This window comes from Acinonyx jubatus, chromosome B3 (genome assembly GCF_027475565.1).
Source record: "Acinonyx jubatus isolate Ajub_Pintada_27869175 chromosome B3, VMU_Ajub_asm_v1.0, whole genome shotgun sequence".
In the NCBI taxonomy this organism is placed as follows: Eukaryota; Metazoa; Chordata; class Mammalia; order Carnivora; family Felidae; genus Acinonyx; species Acinonyx jubatus.
The window spans coordinates 38,396,804-38,413,808 of NC_069386.1; the positions used below are offsets into that span (position 1 = coordinate 38,396,804).

At 51.1% G+C, this 17,005-nt stretch overlaps 1 protein-coding gene across 14 annotated transcripts in view; it reads left to right on the top strand.

Annotated features, from left to right (window-relative positions):
- Positions 1 to 17,005, top strand: part of MEGF11 (multiple EGF like domains 11) — a 358,471-nt gene that overhangs the window by 164,256 nt on the left and 177,210 nt on the right. For all 14 annotated transcript variants that reach the window (XR_008299110.1, XM_053223847.1, XM_027067570.2 and 11 more), the window contains exon 5: positions 10,592 to 10,684. Coding sequence is in view for 13 of the 14 variants with exons in the window: in XM_053223847.1 (XP_053079822.1) it covers positions 10,592 to 10,684 (93 nt within the window). In the remaining variant the exon portion in view is untranslated. The remainder of the gene's footprint in view (positions 1 to 10,591; positions 10,685 to 17,005) is intronic.

A 17,005-nucleotide genomic window follows, 5' to 3' on the forward strand; every position in this document is an offset into this window, starting at 1 on the left:
CTTAGGAAATGCTTCCGGAGTAAGTGATTGCTCAGAGGTGAGGGAATGGAAGAGATGACCTTGAAAAAAAAATAATAGGTAGGTTCCCATGTGCCAGGCAGTGTTCTAAGCAGTTTCCTTGTATTGATGACTTGAGTTGGCAACCAAATTGTGAGGTAGAGGGCCATTGTCCCCATGTTATTTATTTGTTTTTAGTTTTTTAGTTTTATTTTTTGTCTCCACTTTAAAGATGAGAAAACTGAGGTCCAGAGAAGTAGAGTAACTTGCCTGAGGTCACAACTAGGAAGTGGCAGACCCAGGACTTGAATCCAGACAGCTTGGCTCCCAAGTCCGTTCTCTGCCTTTCCTCCTGGTCTTGGGCCCTGGGGGAATTTGAGTGCAGTCCCTCTGTGCACAACTCCCTGAGGGGACACCCCAGCTCCTAAGGGCCAGAGGAGCTCCTTGAGGGAAAGGGGTCAACAGCAGGCAGGAGGAATGTTCACCGCCTGGGAGTCCCGTGGGCAGGGCAGGGCCTGGCCATTTCTGCCTTTTGGACTCGCCTCCGTAAATCCCTGCCCAGGGGGCCCAGCACCCAGCAGGTGCCGCATAAACGCTTGTCAAGTGAATGCACGTGTGGGTGGGTATGCGCATGAAGAGTAGAGGATGCTCAGGAACAGGGAGCACGCCAGGCGGCAGGTAGCACGCCCCTACCCAAGTTCACGTTTGCCCCCAGAAGCACCACCACAGTCCTCGAGGAGAGGAAGGGCCTGGCAGCCAGACTGTGGCCTCCTCTTGTTCCAGGCTTCTCTCCCCTGAAATCACAATTACAGTCACCAGTGAGCTGAGGCTGGACCTTGGGGCCTCCTTGCCTGCCCCCAGTGCCCACACTTGCCGTGCTCCCAGGGCTATGTTCACCTCCCTGCCTCAGTGAATGAGGAAGCTGCTTCAGGTCTAACTCAGGCCCCTCTATCATTCTTTGACCTGGAAATGAACCTAAGAATGCTCTGGGGCTGTGGCATCCCAGCTCCCCTGGCCAGCCCTGGGAAGAGGGGTGTTAATAACAACAGCATAGAAACAAGAAACAACCAGCAACAGTTATAACTAACCTCTGGTTCTAGGTGCTTTGTGTGAATTAGCTCCCTTCTCCTTCTCGTCCTTCTTCTTCATTTATTTTGAGGGAGACAGCAAGAGAGCAATTACAAGTGGGGGAGGGGCAGAGAGAGTAGGAGAGAGAATCCCAAGCGGGCCCCACTCTGTCAGCACAGGGCCCGACAAGGGGCTCGCTCGATCTCACAACCGTGAGATCATGACCTGAGCTGAAATCGAGAGTTGGACGCTCAGCTGACTGAGCCAGCCAGGTGCCCCTTAACTCATTTATTCTTTGCAGCAACTGTCTAAGTCCATAGCCATTTTATAGATGGGGAAACTCAGGACGAGACGTGTTGCTCAAGGACATGCAGCTAATACGTGGCAGAACAAGGACCCAGGCTTTTAGGTAAATACTAGATTGCCAAAGAATAAAACTCAGCAAAGACACCACCAGATTAAGATGGGCCGGCTTGGCAGATTGGGTGGGGGCCGCAAACCGCTGGTTACCTGAGTCCTGTGTGAGCCTTTCCAGTGCCCCCTGCCCCCCACCAGTGGGAAGAAGGGGGACCAGCAGGCCTACGGACTCCAGACAAGAAGAGCTCTTGGCTCCCAATATCAGCCCTACAGGTGAAACGCTTCCTCCCTCCTTTCCTTTCCTTTCCTTTTCCTTTCCTTTTCCTTTCCTTTTCCTTTCCTTTTCCTTTCCTTTTCCTTTCCTTTTCCTTTCCTTTTCCTTTCCTTTTCCTTTCCTTTTCCTTTCCTTTCCTTTCCTTTCCTTTCCTTGTTGACTATTTATATCTTGGAGCCAGATGTGACCACAGCCAATCAAAGCTGACTCTAGATGTGCTTAGAGGAAGGACCAGCTGTTTTGAGTCTTCCTGGCCATGCACCGGACTTGGTGCTGGTAGCTTTAAAGGAATGATGAATTGTTTTGGAACTCTCTTTGGTGGACTCCTTGATGTAGGCACCTGCACCTGCTCCCACATGTCACATGACCTTAGGTGTGGCAGAATCACTCATGCTAAGTGTGTCACCTTAGAATTGGCATTTGGGGGGGCGCCTGGGTGGCGCAGTCGGTTAAGCGTCCGACTTCAGCCAGGTCACGATCTCGCGGTCCGGGAGTTCGAGCCCCGCGTCAGGCTCTGGGCTGATGGCTCAGAGCCTGGAGGCTGTTTCCGATTCTGTGTCTCCCTCTCTCTCTGCCCCTCCCCCGTTCATGCTCTGTCTCTCTCTGTCCCAAAAATAAATAGACGTTGAAAAAAAAAATTTAGAATTGGCATTTGGGCCCACTTGGATGTAGGTCATTTTATTTCTAAGCAGAATCAAATGACAGCCTGATCTGTGGCTCCTCCTGCCAAGAATGTTGATGGAGGACGGATCAATGTGCCTGGGGGCACCAGGGACACTGGGTTTGGGGGAAGTTCCAGAAGCCATATGCTGCAGAATTCTGGGAGGCTACCACCTCCTTTCCCTGGCTCCCTAGCCCTCTTTTGTCCTAGCTGGGTATCAGCCTAGTTGGCCAGGGAACATGGAAGTTGTCTTTATTTATCTTGACCTTTTCATGTAAGTAATTTTTATAGTTCCATTAACTAGTAAGACCATTTGAAAACCACCAGGCAAAATATATTACCACGAACGCCTCAGGGACTTATGGGTTGTCTTGGGTGGAATGCTAATAGGAGTGAGAATTGATTCAGAGGGCTCACCGTGAGCTAGGGACAGCAGACTGGGAGCCTCGGCCAGGGAAGGGCCAGTGTTGTCTCGGCAATTTGTTTGCAGAAGAGACCCCACATCTGCCTAGACCGCTTTGCTTGATGCCAAGATGCCTGTGCTGGCTCCTGGCTGCTCATACGGGCTCATCCCCTGCCCCAGGATGGATGTTCTGGCCTTATATCTATACCTCGATACATTTCTTTCATGGCAAGCTCTGTGCCCGCATTTGTGGAATGGAGTCTTCTCCAGCTTGGTATAAATCAGAGTATGCCAAAAAGCCAATCTCCAGTGCAGTGGAGCCCTAGATTCCCAAAGCTCAAAGGCACATTTGGATCCTGTCCTTCAACCCCTTCATTTCACAGAGAAACTGAGACCCAGAGGAGAAAGTGGACTATATTAGTGATGGATGTGGTGTTGGAACTTACTTATGTCACCTGTGGCCCAGGCGGTGATGGAGCACGCGGATGAGAGCAGGCCTGTTAGCATCACATAGCTATGGGCTCAAACCTCGGCCTGGCCCCTGGATCACTCAGGGCTCTGGCAAGAAACAGATGGCATGTTAACCAAGGAGAGTGTAAGAAAGGGATTGCAGGTATCCCCCACTTATTGAAAGTGTGTGTTGAGCCATTTTGCTTTTACAGAGACCTTTACATTACTACCTGTTTTTGTGAACACAGAGGAATCCATGGGGGATTTTTACTTTCATGAAAAAAAGGTGAAAGTGAAAATAGCACTCCTCGTTTGCTTTGCAGCAAGTGGTTATAAAGGGAGCACGCACCCTGAACAGCAAGAGTGACCCCACCAGGATCCTTCCCCAGGAGCTACATTTAGCATCTCCGCATCAAGCCTGCATAGCTTTGAATTGTGTTGGAGCATCTGTGTTTTATCTCGATTTGATTTTGTGCTTCTGTTAGCAAGATGTGTCACAAGGTATCTGAAAAGCCTAAGAGGTTATTTGGGGGGGGGGGGTGGCAAATTTTTTTCATATAAATTAATGGCAATTACTTTTTTGCTTTATGCTGTTTTGGCTTACCAAAGGTTTCATAGAAACGCTCTACTTTGAAGATAGGGGGAGGGATCTGTATTTGTAAGGGCACGGGGAGGGATAAGGAAACCAGTAAGAAATGACAGAGCATTTAGGGCTAGCAGCCAAGGAGAGCCACTCCATGCTTGGGCAGGAAGAACCCCACCCCCACCCCCGCCCAAGACCTTGAGCTGTAGAGCAAAGGCCCATCACTACTGCCAATCCATTGCCCTCCCATCTCCTGCTGGTATTTCCCATTGGCCAAACCCATCCAGAAGCCAGAGGGCAAGGAAGCCCATGCAGTCCATGGAGATCTACTTCTCGGGACACAGAGAGAGGCACAGAAGGGCTGAGAGTGATCTGGAAGGGCAGATAGAGAACATGCATTCTCAGGGGGTAAAAATTGGTTCTTAGTCTGTTTGCGTAGAAAGCACAAATGCACTGTGTATCTGTGTATGTATTGCATGGATATGTGTTGTATGAAAAGTTCATGTCGGGAGAGTGATTAAGGACAAAATGTCTAAAATGATTCCTGGAGGGGAGTGGTTGATCATGAAAACAAGGTTGAGGAATACCGGTCTTACACCATAGCTACGGGCATTGGCACAAATCGTTTAGCCCTTCCTGTGGTCTAGATTCCTAACTACGAATGGAGTAGTAATTATACCTGCCTCCAGGATGGAAACGGGCAACGGAAATTCAGCGCCTGGCAGAGAGAAAGGACTCATCACTTGGCTTTTTCTCACTGACCGCAGTTACTAGTGTCTACCTGAGCAAGACCATCAGTGGCAACACGAGGGGTCACTAAATCATCCATAGTCCTTGTCCCCAGCCCCGGGAGGGAAGAAAAGACTGCAGTAGAGTGCCAGCTGAGCATTTGTGGCTGCTGAAGGTTATGCCTCTCAGCTTGACGGGCCCTTGTTCCTTTGAGTGGACCCAGAGTGCTACTTTAAAAAGGAGGCTTGGCATCATCGGGTGTGTCCTAAGCACATTTTGGGCTTTGTTTTATCATGTGATCGTACCTGGGAGTGAGTAAATGATAGAAAAATGGAAGGGCAAAAGGCACCGTTAGAGTCCCATAGTCTGACTTCCCATCAGCCGGGAACCTTCTGGAGCAAAAGGGCCCTGTCCCCTCACAAAGTACCAGAGAGAAAGTATTTTAGGTTTTGCTGACCATCCATCTCTGCGGCAACAGCTCCACTCTGTCCCTGTAGTGCAAAATCAGCCGTGGTAATATGTATGTGAATGGGCATGGCTGTGCTCCAAGAGATCTCTATTCACAGAAATAGGCAGCCGGCAGGATTTGGCTGGAGGGCCAGCTTGCCTGCCGACCCCTCCCTTCTGTAGGGTCCTCTGTGCTCTGCTTGAATGTTCCCAGCGATAGGTTGCTCCCTACCTATAGAAACAGCCTTTCGAACTGCTGAACCCATTCAGGTGTTAGAAAGCCTTGCCTCGGGTTAGCCTGAAATCTGCCCCCTTGTCACATGTGCCCCTGGATCCCTCTTCTGTCTGGGACAGAATGGCTCCCGCTTCTCTTCAGCAGCATTTCAGCCTGCCCAGCGGATTGTGACCTGCCTCCCACCCTGTACTTTCTTCTCCAGGCTAGACAACACTGTACCCGCCCTCCCAACAAGTCCCAACCTTCACATGACCGTCACAGGTCCACACCCTCTACATCCTGATCCTTTTCTCCGGGCTTGTTAATGTCCCTTCCTCAGAAAGGACAGGTACTCAAAAGAGTCACCACCAGCCACGCATAGAGCCTCTGTAAAGTATGACCCAACGGGAGGTCTGGGGATATTTAAGACTCTGGATTTAGTCTCAAGTAGCTCACAGTCTAGTTGGGGAGACCAAATGACCCCAAGCTAAGGGGGAAGTGGCAGGAGGCCAAGTGGACGATGAGCCACCGACTGCCTCCCCTGTTCCCCCCCCCCCCCCCCCCATACACACATATAGCATGTCATGGGATTCGGTGGAAGAAGAGGCCTCTCTGGGCTGGGTCAGTCAGGGGAACCTTGTGTGGAGAGGGGGGTTCTGGTGGGAAAACATTTCGCCTTCCATAGATGTGCAGACTGGGTGTCTGAAGCCTCCCTAGCTTCTCGGTAGAGCTGGGTGATGGAGGCTATGCCTGGCCTTGGTGACTCTGGTGACCCAGGGCTAGGGAGCCCAGTGGAAGTGTTTTGAGCCTCCAGCTGCTGTGAGGTGACGTGGTGGAGCCTGAATAGCCCTAGAAGCATCACAGGCTGTGAGCAGTAGAGGAACTTGAAGGGTGATAAGTTGCAGTGTGCTTGTTTTACAGACCAGAGAGAGGAAGCCACCTGCCTAGAGTCATATGGCAGGAATACAGAGCCCGAACTCACGCTGTAGTCTCCTGCCTCCTAGTCCAGTGCCGTTTCCAAAGGAATGAAGGACAGAAACCAGGCTCCCTGTGATGTTAAGGTTTACCAGGCCGTAGAAAGGGGATGGGGCTTGGGGGCCAGGAAGTGGGACTAGGGTAGTGGCAGTGATCCAGGCATTTCAAGGAGGGCGTGGGCAGAATGATAGCTCGTGATGATTCATGGCTGAATGGGACTTCACAGACCTCATCTGGTCTTGTCTCAATTTATAGGTAAAGCTGCGGGGCCCGGAGAGGAAAGTGAGATGTTTGATATCATTGAGATAGATGTGGATAGTCATAAACCCAGATCTCCTCACTCCTGGAGCTGTCCTGCAACCCCACACCATTGGTGCTCAAGACCCCCAGTCACCCTGGTCCCCTGTGGCCAGAAACAGCCAGAGCCAAGGGGCAGGGACTAGAGATTTGGTGTCTGTGTGCCAGCCGCTGGCCTTGGCACTTTCCATGTTTTTCATTCAGTCTTTGCCAACCGCTCACGAGTTAGGTACTATTATTATCCCCATTTTACAGATGAAGGAACTGGGGCACGGAAGGTTAGATAATTGGCTTATCGTCCTGTAATTGTAATTGACAGATAGGGAATTGAAACTTAGGTCGTCACATTACCTACCACCCTGGCCTCCCCACCAGGGGCGGAGACAGGGTTGCCCTCCAGCACACCATCCCCGATCAGGGATTGTCAGCAGATCCCTGCAGCCCTCCCATGTGTCTTGGGACTCCGTGAAGGGTGAGAGTGAGGGGGACAGCTTGTGTGTGGAGGCCCCCGCCTCGGGTCTGAGGACACCTTACTAAATAACAATAGTAAGACTCATACCGTACTTACTGTACCCCAGGCACCTCTCTGGGTGCTTTGTCAACTCATATAATCCTCACACACAGCCTGAGGCCCGTCCTGTCACTGGCCCCCACTGGACAGATGGGGACTGACATGGAGATGGTACGCACTTGCCTGAGGTCTAGAGCTACTAAGTGGCATCCCTGGGTCCAGACCTGGCTTTCTGGCGCAGTCTTTGCTCTTAACCACTGTGCTGTGCTGCTTCTCGCTAAAGATGCCTCCAGTCCCCAGATGCTAGAGGCAGGACAGAGGCAGGACGGTAGGTGGTGGGAAGCTGAGGGAGCAGAGGCTCAAGTTTCTCAGTGGGGCCAGGAGAGGGAAGGTGGCTGGCCCTCGCTCACACCGTGAGCCTATGTCACGGCCAGCCTCTGCTTCCCTGTCCCCAACAGCAACGGAAAGAGGGGCTTAACAAAAGGCCCCTGTTTGGAGTCACAGGGCAGAGAAGAGGGAGGCCGGTGTGGCAGAAGCCTAACTCGGCCCCTCCCAGGGCCTAGACAGAGGCCAGCACGAGGGGCTGGGGTTGGAAAGAACTTCGGGCACCTATTCACTCCAGGAGTGGCTGTTGTGTAAACGCTAGGCGTCTGTAGAGGGGCTGTCCACCTCTGGGCCACAGTGGAGTCAAGGGTAGGAGTCAGGTGCCCCCGCCCCAGGGAGGAGCATGCGTCTCCCCTCCATTCTCCTCAGGAGACTGTCCTCCCAGCACCCACGTCCTGGGCCCTCTCCGCCAGGCCCATCAGCACACAGTGGCCCAATTGCCAAATATGGCTGTCTGAGCCTTGGATCTCTGCCATCAATGGTTCATGCTTCAAGCGACACCGTCTAAACGACACCTATGAAATATGAATGGATTGAGGTTTTGACACGCAGATAGCCCAGGCACGATACCAGGGTGATGAGGAGGGGCAGGGGATAATGAGGTCTTGAGGGACCACAGGGACAGCAGCCACACCGGGAGTGGGGGGGCGGGGGGGGGGGCTCTTCTCCGCACATGGGGTCACTGGGGGCCGGTGCTGGATACAGGGCTGAGATGGGGGAGGTGCTCGACAGATTTTCCTAGGGCTTCCTGGGGTTTTGGGGAGAGGCCAAGGGAAAAGGTGGCGTGGGGCTTGCCCAGAGCCCCCAAAGGCCTCACCCTTCCGGCGAGGGGGAGGGTGCAGGAGGTAGGCCTGTGCTCAGGTCTCCAGGGGGAGAAGGGCCGGAGAGAGGCCAGGGTTATCAGGACACTTGGTCTTTCCTCCCTCCGCCCTTGAGCTGCCCTGAGCCCCCTGCGCAGCACCCCCTGCAGGGGGCTCAGTGTGTTGGAAGCAGCTTCTCTGGCCTCTGCCTTTAGCTCTCACCCTCCTTGGGGTCAACCCCAGCACCCTGTGCTGTCCCTCTGGGCTGGCTTCCCCAGCCCCTGAGCTATCTGGCAGAGGGAGACATCCAGCTGGGTGAGAGGTGAAGGTCCGTGGCCTTGGGCACCTCTCCCCTCCCTCTCAGGAGGCTCATCCTCGAGTCCTTCCTTCCTGGTCAAGAGACCACACGCTATCCATGAGGTCACAAACACTCGGGCCTCAGTTCCTCTGGGTCTAAAATGAAGGGGTTGGACATGATTTTCTCTGAGGTCTCTTCTAGCCCTGATGCTTGGAGTTTCATTGTTCCCTGTCTGCCCTCGCCGCCCCCAGGCAGAGCCCCCCGGGATCAAGGTGTTGCTCTGTGCAGTCAGAAAGCAGCTGGAGGGGTCTTGAGCTAATCTGACGAGCTGACGGGAGGGTCTGTGGGAAGGCTGAGGGGCCCAGCAGTGGACCATGCTAGAGCCTCAGCCTCTGGGGGTGCAGACGGGGGAAAGGAGCAGCTGAGGCCAGGGCTTGGAGCTGGCTGGGCCGGGTGCTGGCCAGCTTGGGGCTGGGTGCTGAGGGGGAGCCTGGGGATGGACAGCTGGAGTCCAGTGTGTTCTGGGCACATTGACCCATTTGAGTTTGGAAAGGCCGGTGGAGGAGAGGCAGCTAGGGTGGCAGGAGTGGCCAGTGAAGTCTTTCTAGCTGCTGGGTGAGCAGCTCACTGTGACTCTTAAGTGGAGCTGGTCACTGGGGCCAGGGGCCAGCCCAGTTCCCCAGTGAGAAGTGAGTGAACTGGTCGGCCCTGGCCATCCTCTGGAGCTCCAAGCGAGGGCATGTGGAGATCTTTACAGACCAGAACCCTCCCTGAAGGCCACCTGTGCAAATGAGAAGGACTTGGGTGCCAGGGCCCTCCCCAGACATACCATAGCCAGGCTTGTAGAGGACAGGCTGACTGCAGACCACTGATGTGTGCGGGGCATCTGAAATGACACCTCTGGGGGCTTGGGCAAAGCCAAGGCAACAGCTTCAGGGTCAGCATCTGTGTTGGGGAGGGGCCAGAGGGACCTCACACCAGCCCTAAAATGGACTTTGTTGTCTAATCTGGCGGCGGCCTCTCGGTGGACCTCCAGGCCAGGCAGTGGACATGGCAATAGAGGGGGTGTTTGGAGATCAGTGGTTGCTCCTCAGAGCTCCCCGTTGGGGCCCACCTGCTCCCCCAACCCAGGCCAGTTCCAGGCAGAGAGAAGGTCTCTCTCATTGCTTGTCAGAAAGAAGCAGTTCATCTAGATCCCGTCTAAGAAATTGACAGGGTCGATGGTAGCTGCTGATTTCCTGAGCTTACAAAATTGGCCTGGGTGGCAAATGGGGGTTTTCTGTAATCCTTCACTGATGGATTAGATGGTGGGGCAGATCTCGCAGGAGCAAAGGACGACCTTGAGAAAATGTGGATGTCAAAGGAAGAGAGAAATAATCCCCCTTCCTCAAACCGCTGCCAATAAGCCTTCTCGGCACTGGAGGAAGTTGATGGAAAGTTTGCTGCTGCTGCTGCTGCTGCTGCTGCTGCTGCTGCTGCTGCTGCCTCCCAGCTCAGGAGGCTGTAGCATTTGACTGCATGATAAGAAATTGCCAGACACTTTCTAATTACAATTATCATCATCATAGATGTCTCTCTTAATTACTTTCTTATAATTAGCTGTTGCTTTTTCCTTAGCATTTGTGTACTTTGCAGATTTGCTGACATTTGAGAGCCCCAAAATAGGGACATTTGGGGAGGAGAGCAGAAGGTGGGGGGAACCTGCTACCTTTCAGGCAACCTGATACAATTCGGGGCCCTTGTGGAAAGAAACTGGGGAGAGCCGAAGATGGACGTGACCGGTCACTTCCTGAGCTTACGGGAAAGAGAGTAGGAGTGTGGGTTTAGGGCCGGGGTTTGTGGAGGGTCTCCAAGTGTTAAATCTTGGACATAATGTTCTTGAAAAGCTAGGGCTTCCATTTCCAGGCTTGGGTTTCCTTTTAGGAAATGAGGCTGGGATGAAGCACACTCCTGTTGGATCCATTTCAGAGTTAATTAAGTGACTGGGGTCAGGAGTAGCTTGATTTCCCCCAAAGCCAGTGATGCATTCTGAGCATCCTTGGGCCCCAGGGGATCATTATAAAGTGGTTTATGCTCTTTGACGAGATGGTTGGTTTTCACTGTCTGTTCCTGTTCTTCCTCCCTCTCTCCCGGCCCCCTGCAGCCCTGTGTACGGAAGAGTGTGTGCACGGCCGCTGTGTTTCCCCGGACACCTGCCACTGTGAGCCTGGCTGGGGAGGGCCCGACTGTTCCAGCGGTGAGTCTGGGGCCTTTTGGGGCCAGGAGGGGTCCCTTGGCTCTGGTTTGGGAGGGGCCGTGCCATGTGCGTGCTGAATTCTTTGCGTTGGCCTGGGGCAGCCCAGGCGAGTGTGAGCATCAGGGAGGAGGGAAACCTGCAGTTTACATGATGACACTTGGGGAAGAAGTCTCCAGGGGCGTGGGGGTAATGGTTTGTGGGGTCTGGAGGGGCATTGTGCATCACATTTGTATGGAACTGTGGAGTATTTGTACAGCTCTGACTTGTTGAAACACTTCTAGATATGGTCTTTCAAGGGTTGGTGTGAAATTGAGATGCCACCCAAGGGTGCAGACCCAGGGGGTCAAGGATTGTGGTGAAGGCCTGGTCCTCAGCTTCATTGGTTTAAAGGCCAAGTTCTGTGGGTGCTTACAGAAGCTTGAGGGACCAATTCATGAGACTGGTGGGCACTGGGATATCTCTGTGTCCCCAAAAGTAGGAGGATGAGACTCTTAGGGCGTGGGTCACTGGATTCCTGCATTTCTCTGGGTAGAAAGTTCATATTCTCTGGAGAAGGCTTCCTAGAAAGGATGGGGTGAGACAGACACTCTTGGGACAGACCTACAGGGCATCGTCTCTGCTGTGGGACTGGCCACCGAGGGGGTGGGGCACACCCAGCAGCTGCTCTGGGAGTCCTCTGGCAAGACCCCAGCTGAAGACCACTCCTGCTCTTCTGGCTCATTTCCCCTAAATTCTCACAGATGACCCTCTTTCCATTGGCACAGGTTGCAGTCAATGGTCGGTTCACATCATGGTCTTCTATGATTTTCAAACAGGCCTCGATGAGTGTTGAAGCCCAGTTTTCTTCCTGCTTTGAGCTGCGGTAGAGTGTCCTCTTTATTGTGACTTGAGACAATAGCATATCTAAGCAGATCCATTGGGGATCTAACCCCCAGTATTTGCCTGTCTTTGGGACCCACCTCCCCATTCCCCGTCCCATTACAGACAGCTGCAATGGTCATGAAAACTTGAAGAGGGGAAAGGTGGGCCCATGTTGGCCCAATGTGGTGCTCTTTCCCTTTCCACTGGCTCTGCTGGGGTGGAAATATCTAGTTCTAGTTTTTTTTCCAAAGGCTTTGACTGGAGCCTCTCTGTCTACCCAGTGCATGAGGATATACTCCACAGCAAGGCTATTAGATGTGGTTTTGTTTTGAGCCTGGGTGGTTATCTTGGCTTGGAGGGGCCAGAATCTGGGGTACTCAGGAGACTCTCTGCAATGCACTGGGCCTCCAGTGACCACAGTGGTCTCCTCCTGCCACCTGTTTCCCTGCTTTGAGGTGGGCCAGGGATTCCTCCAAACAACAGAAAGTAAACCTGAGCGTCTCCTGAGGTAAAGAAATGTGTCCAATTAGTCTTTCTGTGAACAAACAGGAAACATGTTGGCTAAAATGTTCAAGAGCTTCTTCCCCGCTTGTGCTCGTCCATGTTTTGTTTTATGTAACTTTGTTTACCATGAATCTTTGATGAAGAGCTAACGTGGATTAGGTGAACCCTGCTGGGACAGGTCTGCTTGCTGCTGCTGGATTACAATGTCAAGGGCAGCCTGTTGGCGGTTGAAATACAGCCTGAGTCTCAGGAGCCCTGAGTGCATATAAACCACCATCAGCAATCAGCCTAAGTGTGTTTGCTGTTGACTATATGCTGGGCTGTGCTGGGCACGCGGTGGGCCCTGACAGGTCTTTCAGACATGGTCTGCCTCTCTCAGGGTTTCTGTCTGGTGAAAGAAATGGAAAGAAGACGGCAGTCGATTTAACAGGACTGGGCAGGTTGGAGGTAACATACAGCGTACCAACATACAGTATGGTGTAACATACAGGGAAATGGCCTTGCTAGTTGCCAGTACAAAATTGGACTGCCCAATTTCCCCACCCCCGATTCAGTCATCAGACTTGGTGCCGAGCAACCCATAAGCTGTTTCCTCAATTAAACCCATGTTCGTGGGCTGAAGAGCCACCACCCCCTAAGTCTACTCGAAGGCATGTAGTACTGAGCCTGGAGGAGGCCCCGAAAGATGGCTTCCAACCCTCTGCTGGAACCAGCATTGAAGGACAGGAATTCACACACTCTGACTTTCAGAGTCACTCAGGGCATTGAATACTTGGATGTCACTAAGTGCCTTCTGACTCCTTCCTGAGTCCCTCCATTAATAAAGAGCTCCCTGCCTCCAGTGAAAGCACATGCTGACTATCGGAAAGTTTCCCCTTCTACTGAGTGGAAACCTGTCTCAAGCTTTCACCAGTCAGTTCTCACTCATGGTAAAGCCCAGGGCAGGGTGATGGATTGCCATGACTCTCCCAGCCATGTCTGGAATTTCTCCCAAGGTGATCAGTGAACAAGGCCACAGACTGTGTATGGGAAGATGTTCTTCAAAAAAGTAGTTGATAATAGGGGGCACCTGGGTGGCTCAGTCGGTTCAGCGTCCAACTTCGGCTCAGGTCATCATCTCATCATGGTTGGGTTTGGCTCTGCGTTTGGGCTCTGTGCTGGCAGCTCAGAGCCTGGAGCCTGTTTCAGATTCTGTATCTACCTCTCTCTCTCTGCCCCTTCCTTGCTCACACTCTTTCTCTCTTTCAAAAATAAATAAACATTAAAAAAATAAGTAGTTGATAACAGCCACTGGGGCTACATAGAAGAAACCAGAGTTCCCTTCCATGGGTCAGCCCTTTGGGTGTCAGAGATAGCAATCACTTCTTTCCCCAGGTTTTTATTCTCCAAACTCTTTTGTTTCTCCTGACATGGTCTGATCTGCCTCCCTCATCCATTGGCTGTGGCCTTTCTTCCTCTTAAACTATCATTCCTGGGTCTGACCACACAACATAGGCTTGCCTGGAAAAAAGAATAATAGAAATAGGTTATTTATTGAATTTTACTATGCACTAGGTACTCTTCTCACTTAATTTTCACAACCCTATGGAAGAGGAATGATTATGAGCCCTATTTATGGATGAGAAAGTCGAAGCACAGAAAGGCTAAAGAACCTTCCACAGGCTTGCACCTGGTACATGGTGAAACCGGGGCTGTGAAGCAAGCAAAAACCTGAGTCCCAAACTTGAACTCTTAATTTTTATGTTCTTCCTCTGGATCCTGAACCTCTGTTAATACAGCTTAGGGTTGAGATCGGTCTTTGATGAGAAAACAGTGCTGCTCACAGAGGAAAGAAGGATCTGCTTGAAAGATGTGTCCCTGAGATAGTGTTGCGCAGACAGATGAATCCGCTGCGGGTCACGAACTGTGACTAGGTGTACTGCAAACAATTTGCACGTGCTTGCTAGTGTGCCACTGGATGCCTGCCTGCGTGCCTTGGGGTCTCTGTGGGGCCCGGGCCCCTGCGGATGGGTGTCCCGGTCAGTGCAGTGTGTACCTCTGGAGATTTCTGCATGGGAGCTGCCCATGTGCATGTCTGTATGTGTGGTACCCTTGCAGGGAAGCTTTGGTTTTTGTTTAATAGAAAGCATCATTCTTGTTTTTCTGATTATAAAATTATACCTGTTCATGTTAAAAAGAAAATCCAGGGCATCTGGGGGGCTCAGTCGGCTAAGTATCTGACTTCAGCTCATGGTTGGTGAGTTCGAGTCCCTCATGGGGTGAGCTTGAGCCCCACTTTGGGTGAGCCTCGCTTCTCTCTCTCTCCTTGCCCCTCATGGGATTCTCTCTCTCTCTCTCTCTCTCTCTCTCTCTCTCTCTCTCTCTCTCTCTGCCCCTTGCTCACTTGTGCCCTCTTTCTCTCTCAAAAAACACAATAGAGGGGTGCCTGGGTGGCTCAGTTGGTTAAGCATCCGACTTCAGCTCAGGTCATGGTCTTGTGGTTTGTGAGTTCAAACCCTGCGTCGGGCTCTGTGCTGACAGCTCAGAGCCTGGAGCCTGCTTCAGATTCTGTCTGTCCGTCCGTCCGTCTGTCTCTCTTCCCCTCCCCCACTCACACTCCATCTCTCAAAAATAAACATTAAAAAATAAAAAGTAAAATACAATCAATACAATACAGTAAATAAAAAGAAAATCCAAACTGTACCAGAAGCGTACAGAAAGGTTAGACACACACACCCAGAGACAGACGCCTCCAGCATTGGGTGCTCGCCCTTCCTGTCATCTCTCTACATATTTGCACGGAGAGCTAGATCTGGATCCAACTTTTATGAATGAGATCATGTGTATGTGCTGTTCTGGAACTTGCTTTTTAAATTTAACTTAGGTCACGCACTCATTTCCTTGTCAATAAACATGAGTCTCCCTTTAAATTTTTAATGGGCTTTATAGAGTTTCTTTCTATGGATTACCAGATTCATGTGACCAGTCTCTCATGGATGGGCATTTAAGTCATTTCGGGGTTTTCACTACTGCAGACCCCACCATCCTCTGTTCAGGATCCTTGGGGCCTGTTGATTTCAGAATTTCAGTTTTTTCAGAGGTTAGGAAATGTATGATGACTATACATATACGACCTATGGCCTCAGTGGTGTCCTGGTAGCACCCTGGGATGAAACATAGTAATATTTCTGAAGGGATATATGACTAATCGCATCTAGTGACACTGAGACAATATATAACCACAAATCATTTCCATGCACATCTGGCCTCTAAATGAATTTTGGTGCCGAATTTTAAAAACAATTTTCTTTTGGACTTTTTAGGGATTTTTGGATTGTGGGCAAGGGACTGTGGCCCTGTATAAAAAACGCAACAGTGATTTTTCTGGTGCATTTATCTTTGCCCATTCGTCCCGATTTCTTCTTAGGATAAATTCCTGGAAGTGGCAGGGAGGGTTATAAAGATCCATCATCCTACTGCCTGCCCTGTCCTGCCCTTTGTGGCTGCCAAGGGATTTATGACTTTGACAGTTGTGAAGGGGACAGATCTATCTAGTACTGGGGTGGGGGTGGGAGGCTTTTTGTTCTTTTCTGGACTTAGAACCCCATAGCTTGATTTCTTTAAGGCCTGGACTGAATTCTCTCTGCTCCATAAAGAAAGCGAGGTGATGCTGATTTGCCTGGGGGGCGGACACGTGAGCTGTTGCAGAGAATTACAAGGTGTTAGACGGACCAATATGGGGAAATGGAGTGGCTCCATGCTTGGTCATAAACCTCCATCCCCTATAATAATGAAGAGTGAAAGGATGAAATGTCAGTTTACACTGAATAAAGACGAAAGAGCGACTGTTATTAAATTGTACTAATCTCACAAGTGGAGATAAAAAGAAAAAAAAAGTTTTCCTATATTGAATATCTAGCTTTTTAAAGTAATTAGGAATATTAAAGCGCTGACAATGATTGAGATAGAAGCATTATTCATAACTTTTATTTCCGCACTGGGCAATGATCCAGTATATTTCATTTATGAGGTTTCAGCTGTAAGGAGAAGGACGTGAGCCAATTCCTAAATTAAATATGCCCTGTTAACTTTTACAAATGATACCCAAGAATCAGCTTGGAAACTTAAGCCTTCATTGTGTTATTTAATTATTGTATTTCCCGGGCCCTGCCCCTCTGCCTCCCTTCCCGTGATGCTTTGCAGTTCGAGTTCCGGGCTCTAGTGTGGTGGTTTTTTTTTTTTTTCTTTTTAATTTTTTTTTTTTTTTAACATTTATTCATTTTTGAGAGACAGAGACAGAGTGCAAGCGGGGGTTGGGGCAGAGAGAGAAGGAGACACAGAATCCAAAGCAGGCTCCAGGTTCTGAGCTGTCAGCACAGAGCCTGACACGGGGCTCCAACTCAAGAGCCGTGAGGTCATGACCTGAGCCGGTCGGACGCCCAACCCAACCAGGCGCCCTGCTAGTGTGGTGTTTTGGTCTCCGGCTTCCCCCAGAGGGGCTGGGGGGGGGGGGCTGAGAGACCTCTCCATTTCCCCAGCATCTCCCCCATCCTTGTATTCCACTGAACTTGTTCCATCCGTGTGCGGGGACAGAGTGCAAGACAGTAAAAGCTCGCTACCCAGCATCTTACCGTCTGATGAGACCTCCCCACCACCCCACACCGGGCGCGAGGCATTACTTTCATGGCCCACCATGCTGGGCCACCACTCGGGAGTACCTTGTTCTCTTGAATGGTGGGTGGGACCCCTGGCTGCCTTGGCTTTCCGTTATCCCTGCAGATTAAAATAAAACAGTTGCCAGTTCGGAAATATGCCCACGCTCCTAAAGTGGCCTGGGACCCTGGAGGGCAGTGCTTTTCAAACTAAGGTATGTGTTTACTAGATTTGTGTGCGCATGTGTGATAAGATATACGTGGCGTGGAATTTACCATTTTAACCATTTTTAAGCGGACGGGTCTGTGGCATTAAGTGTGTTCA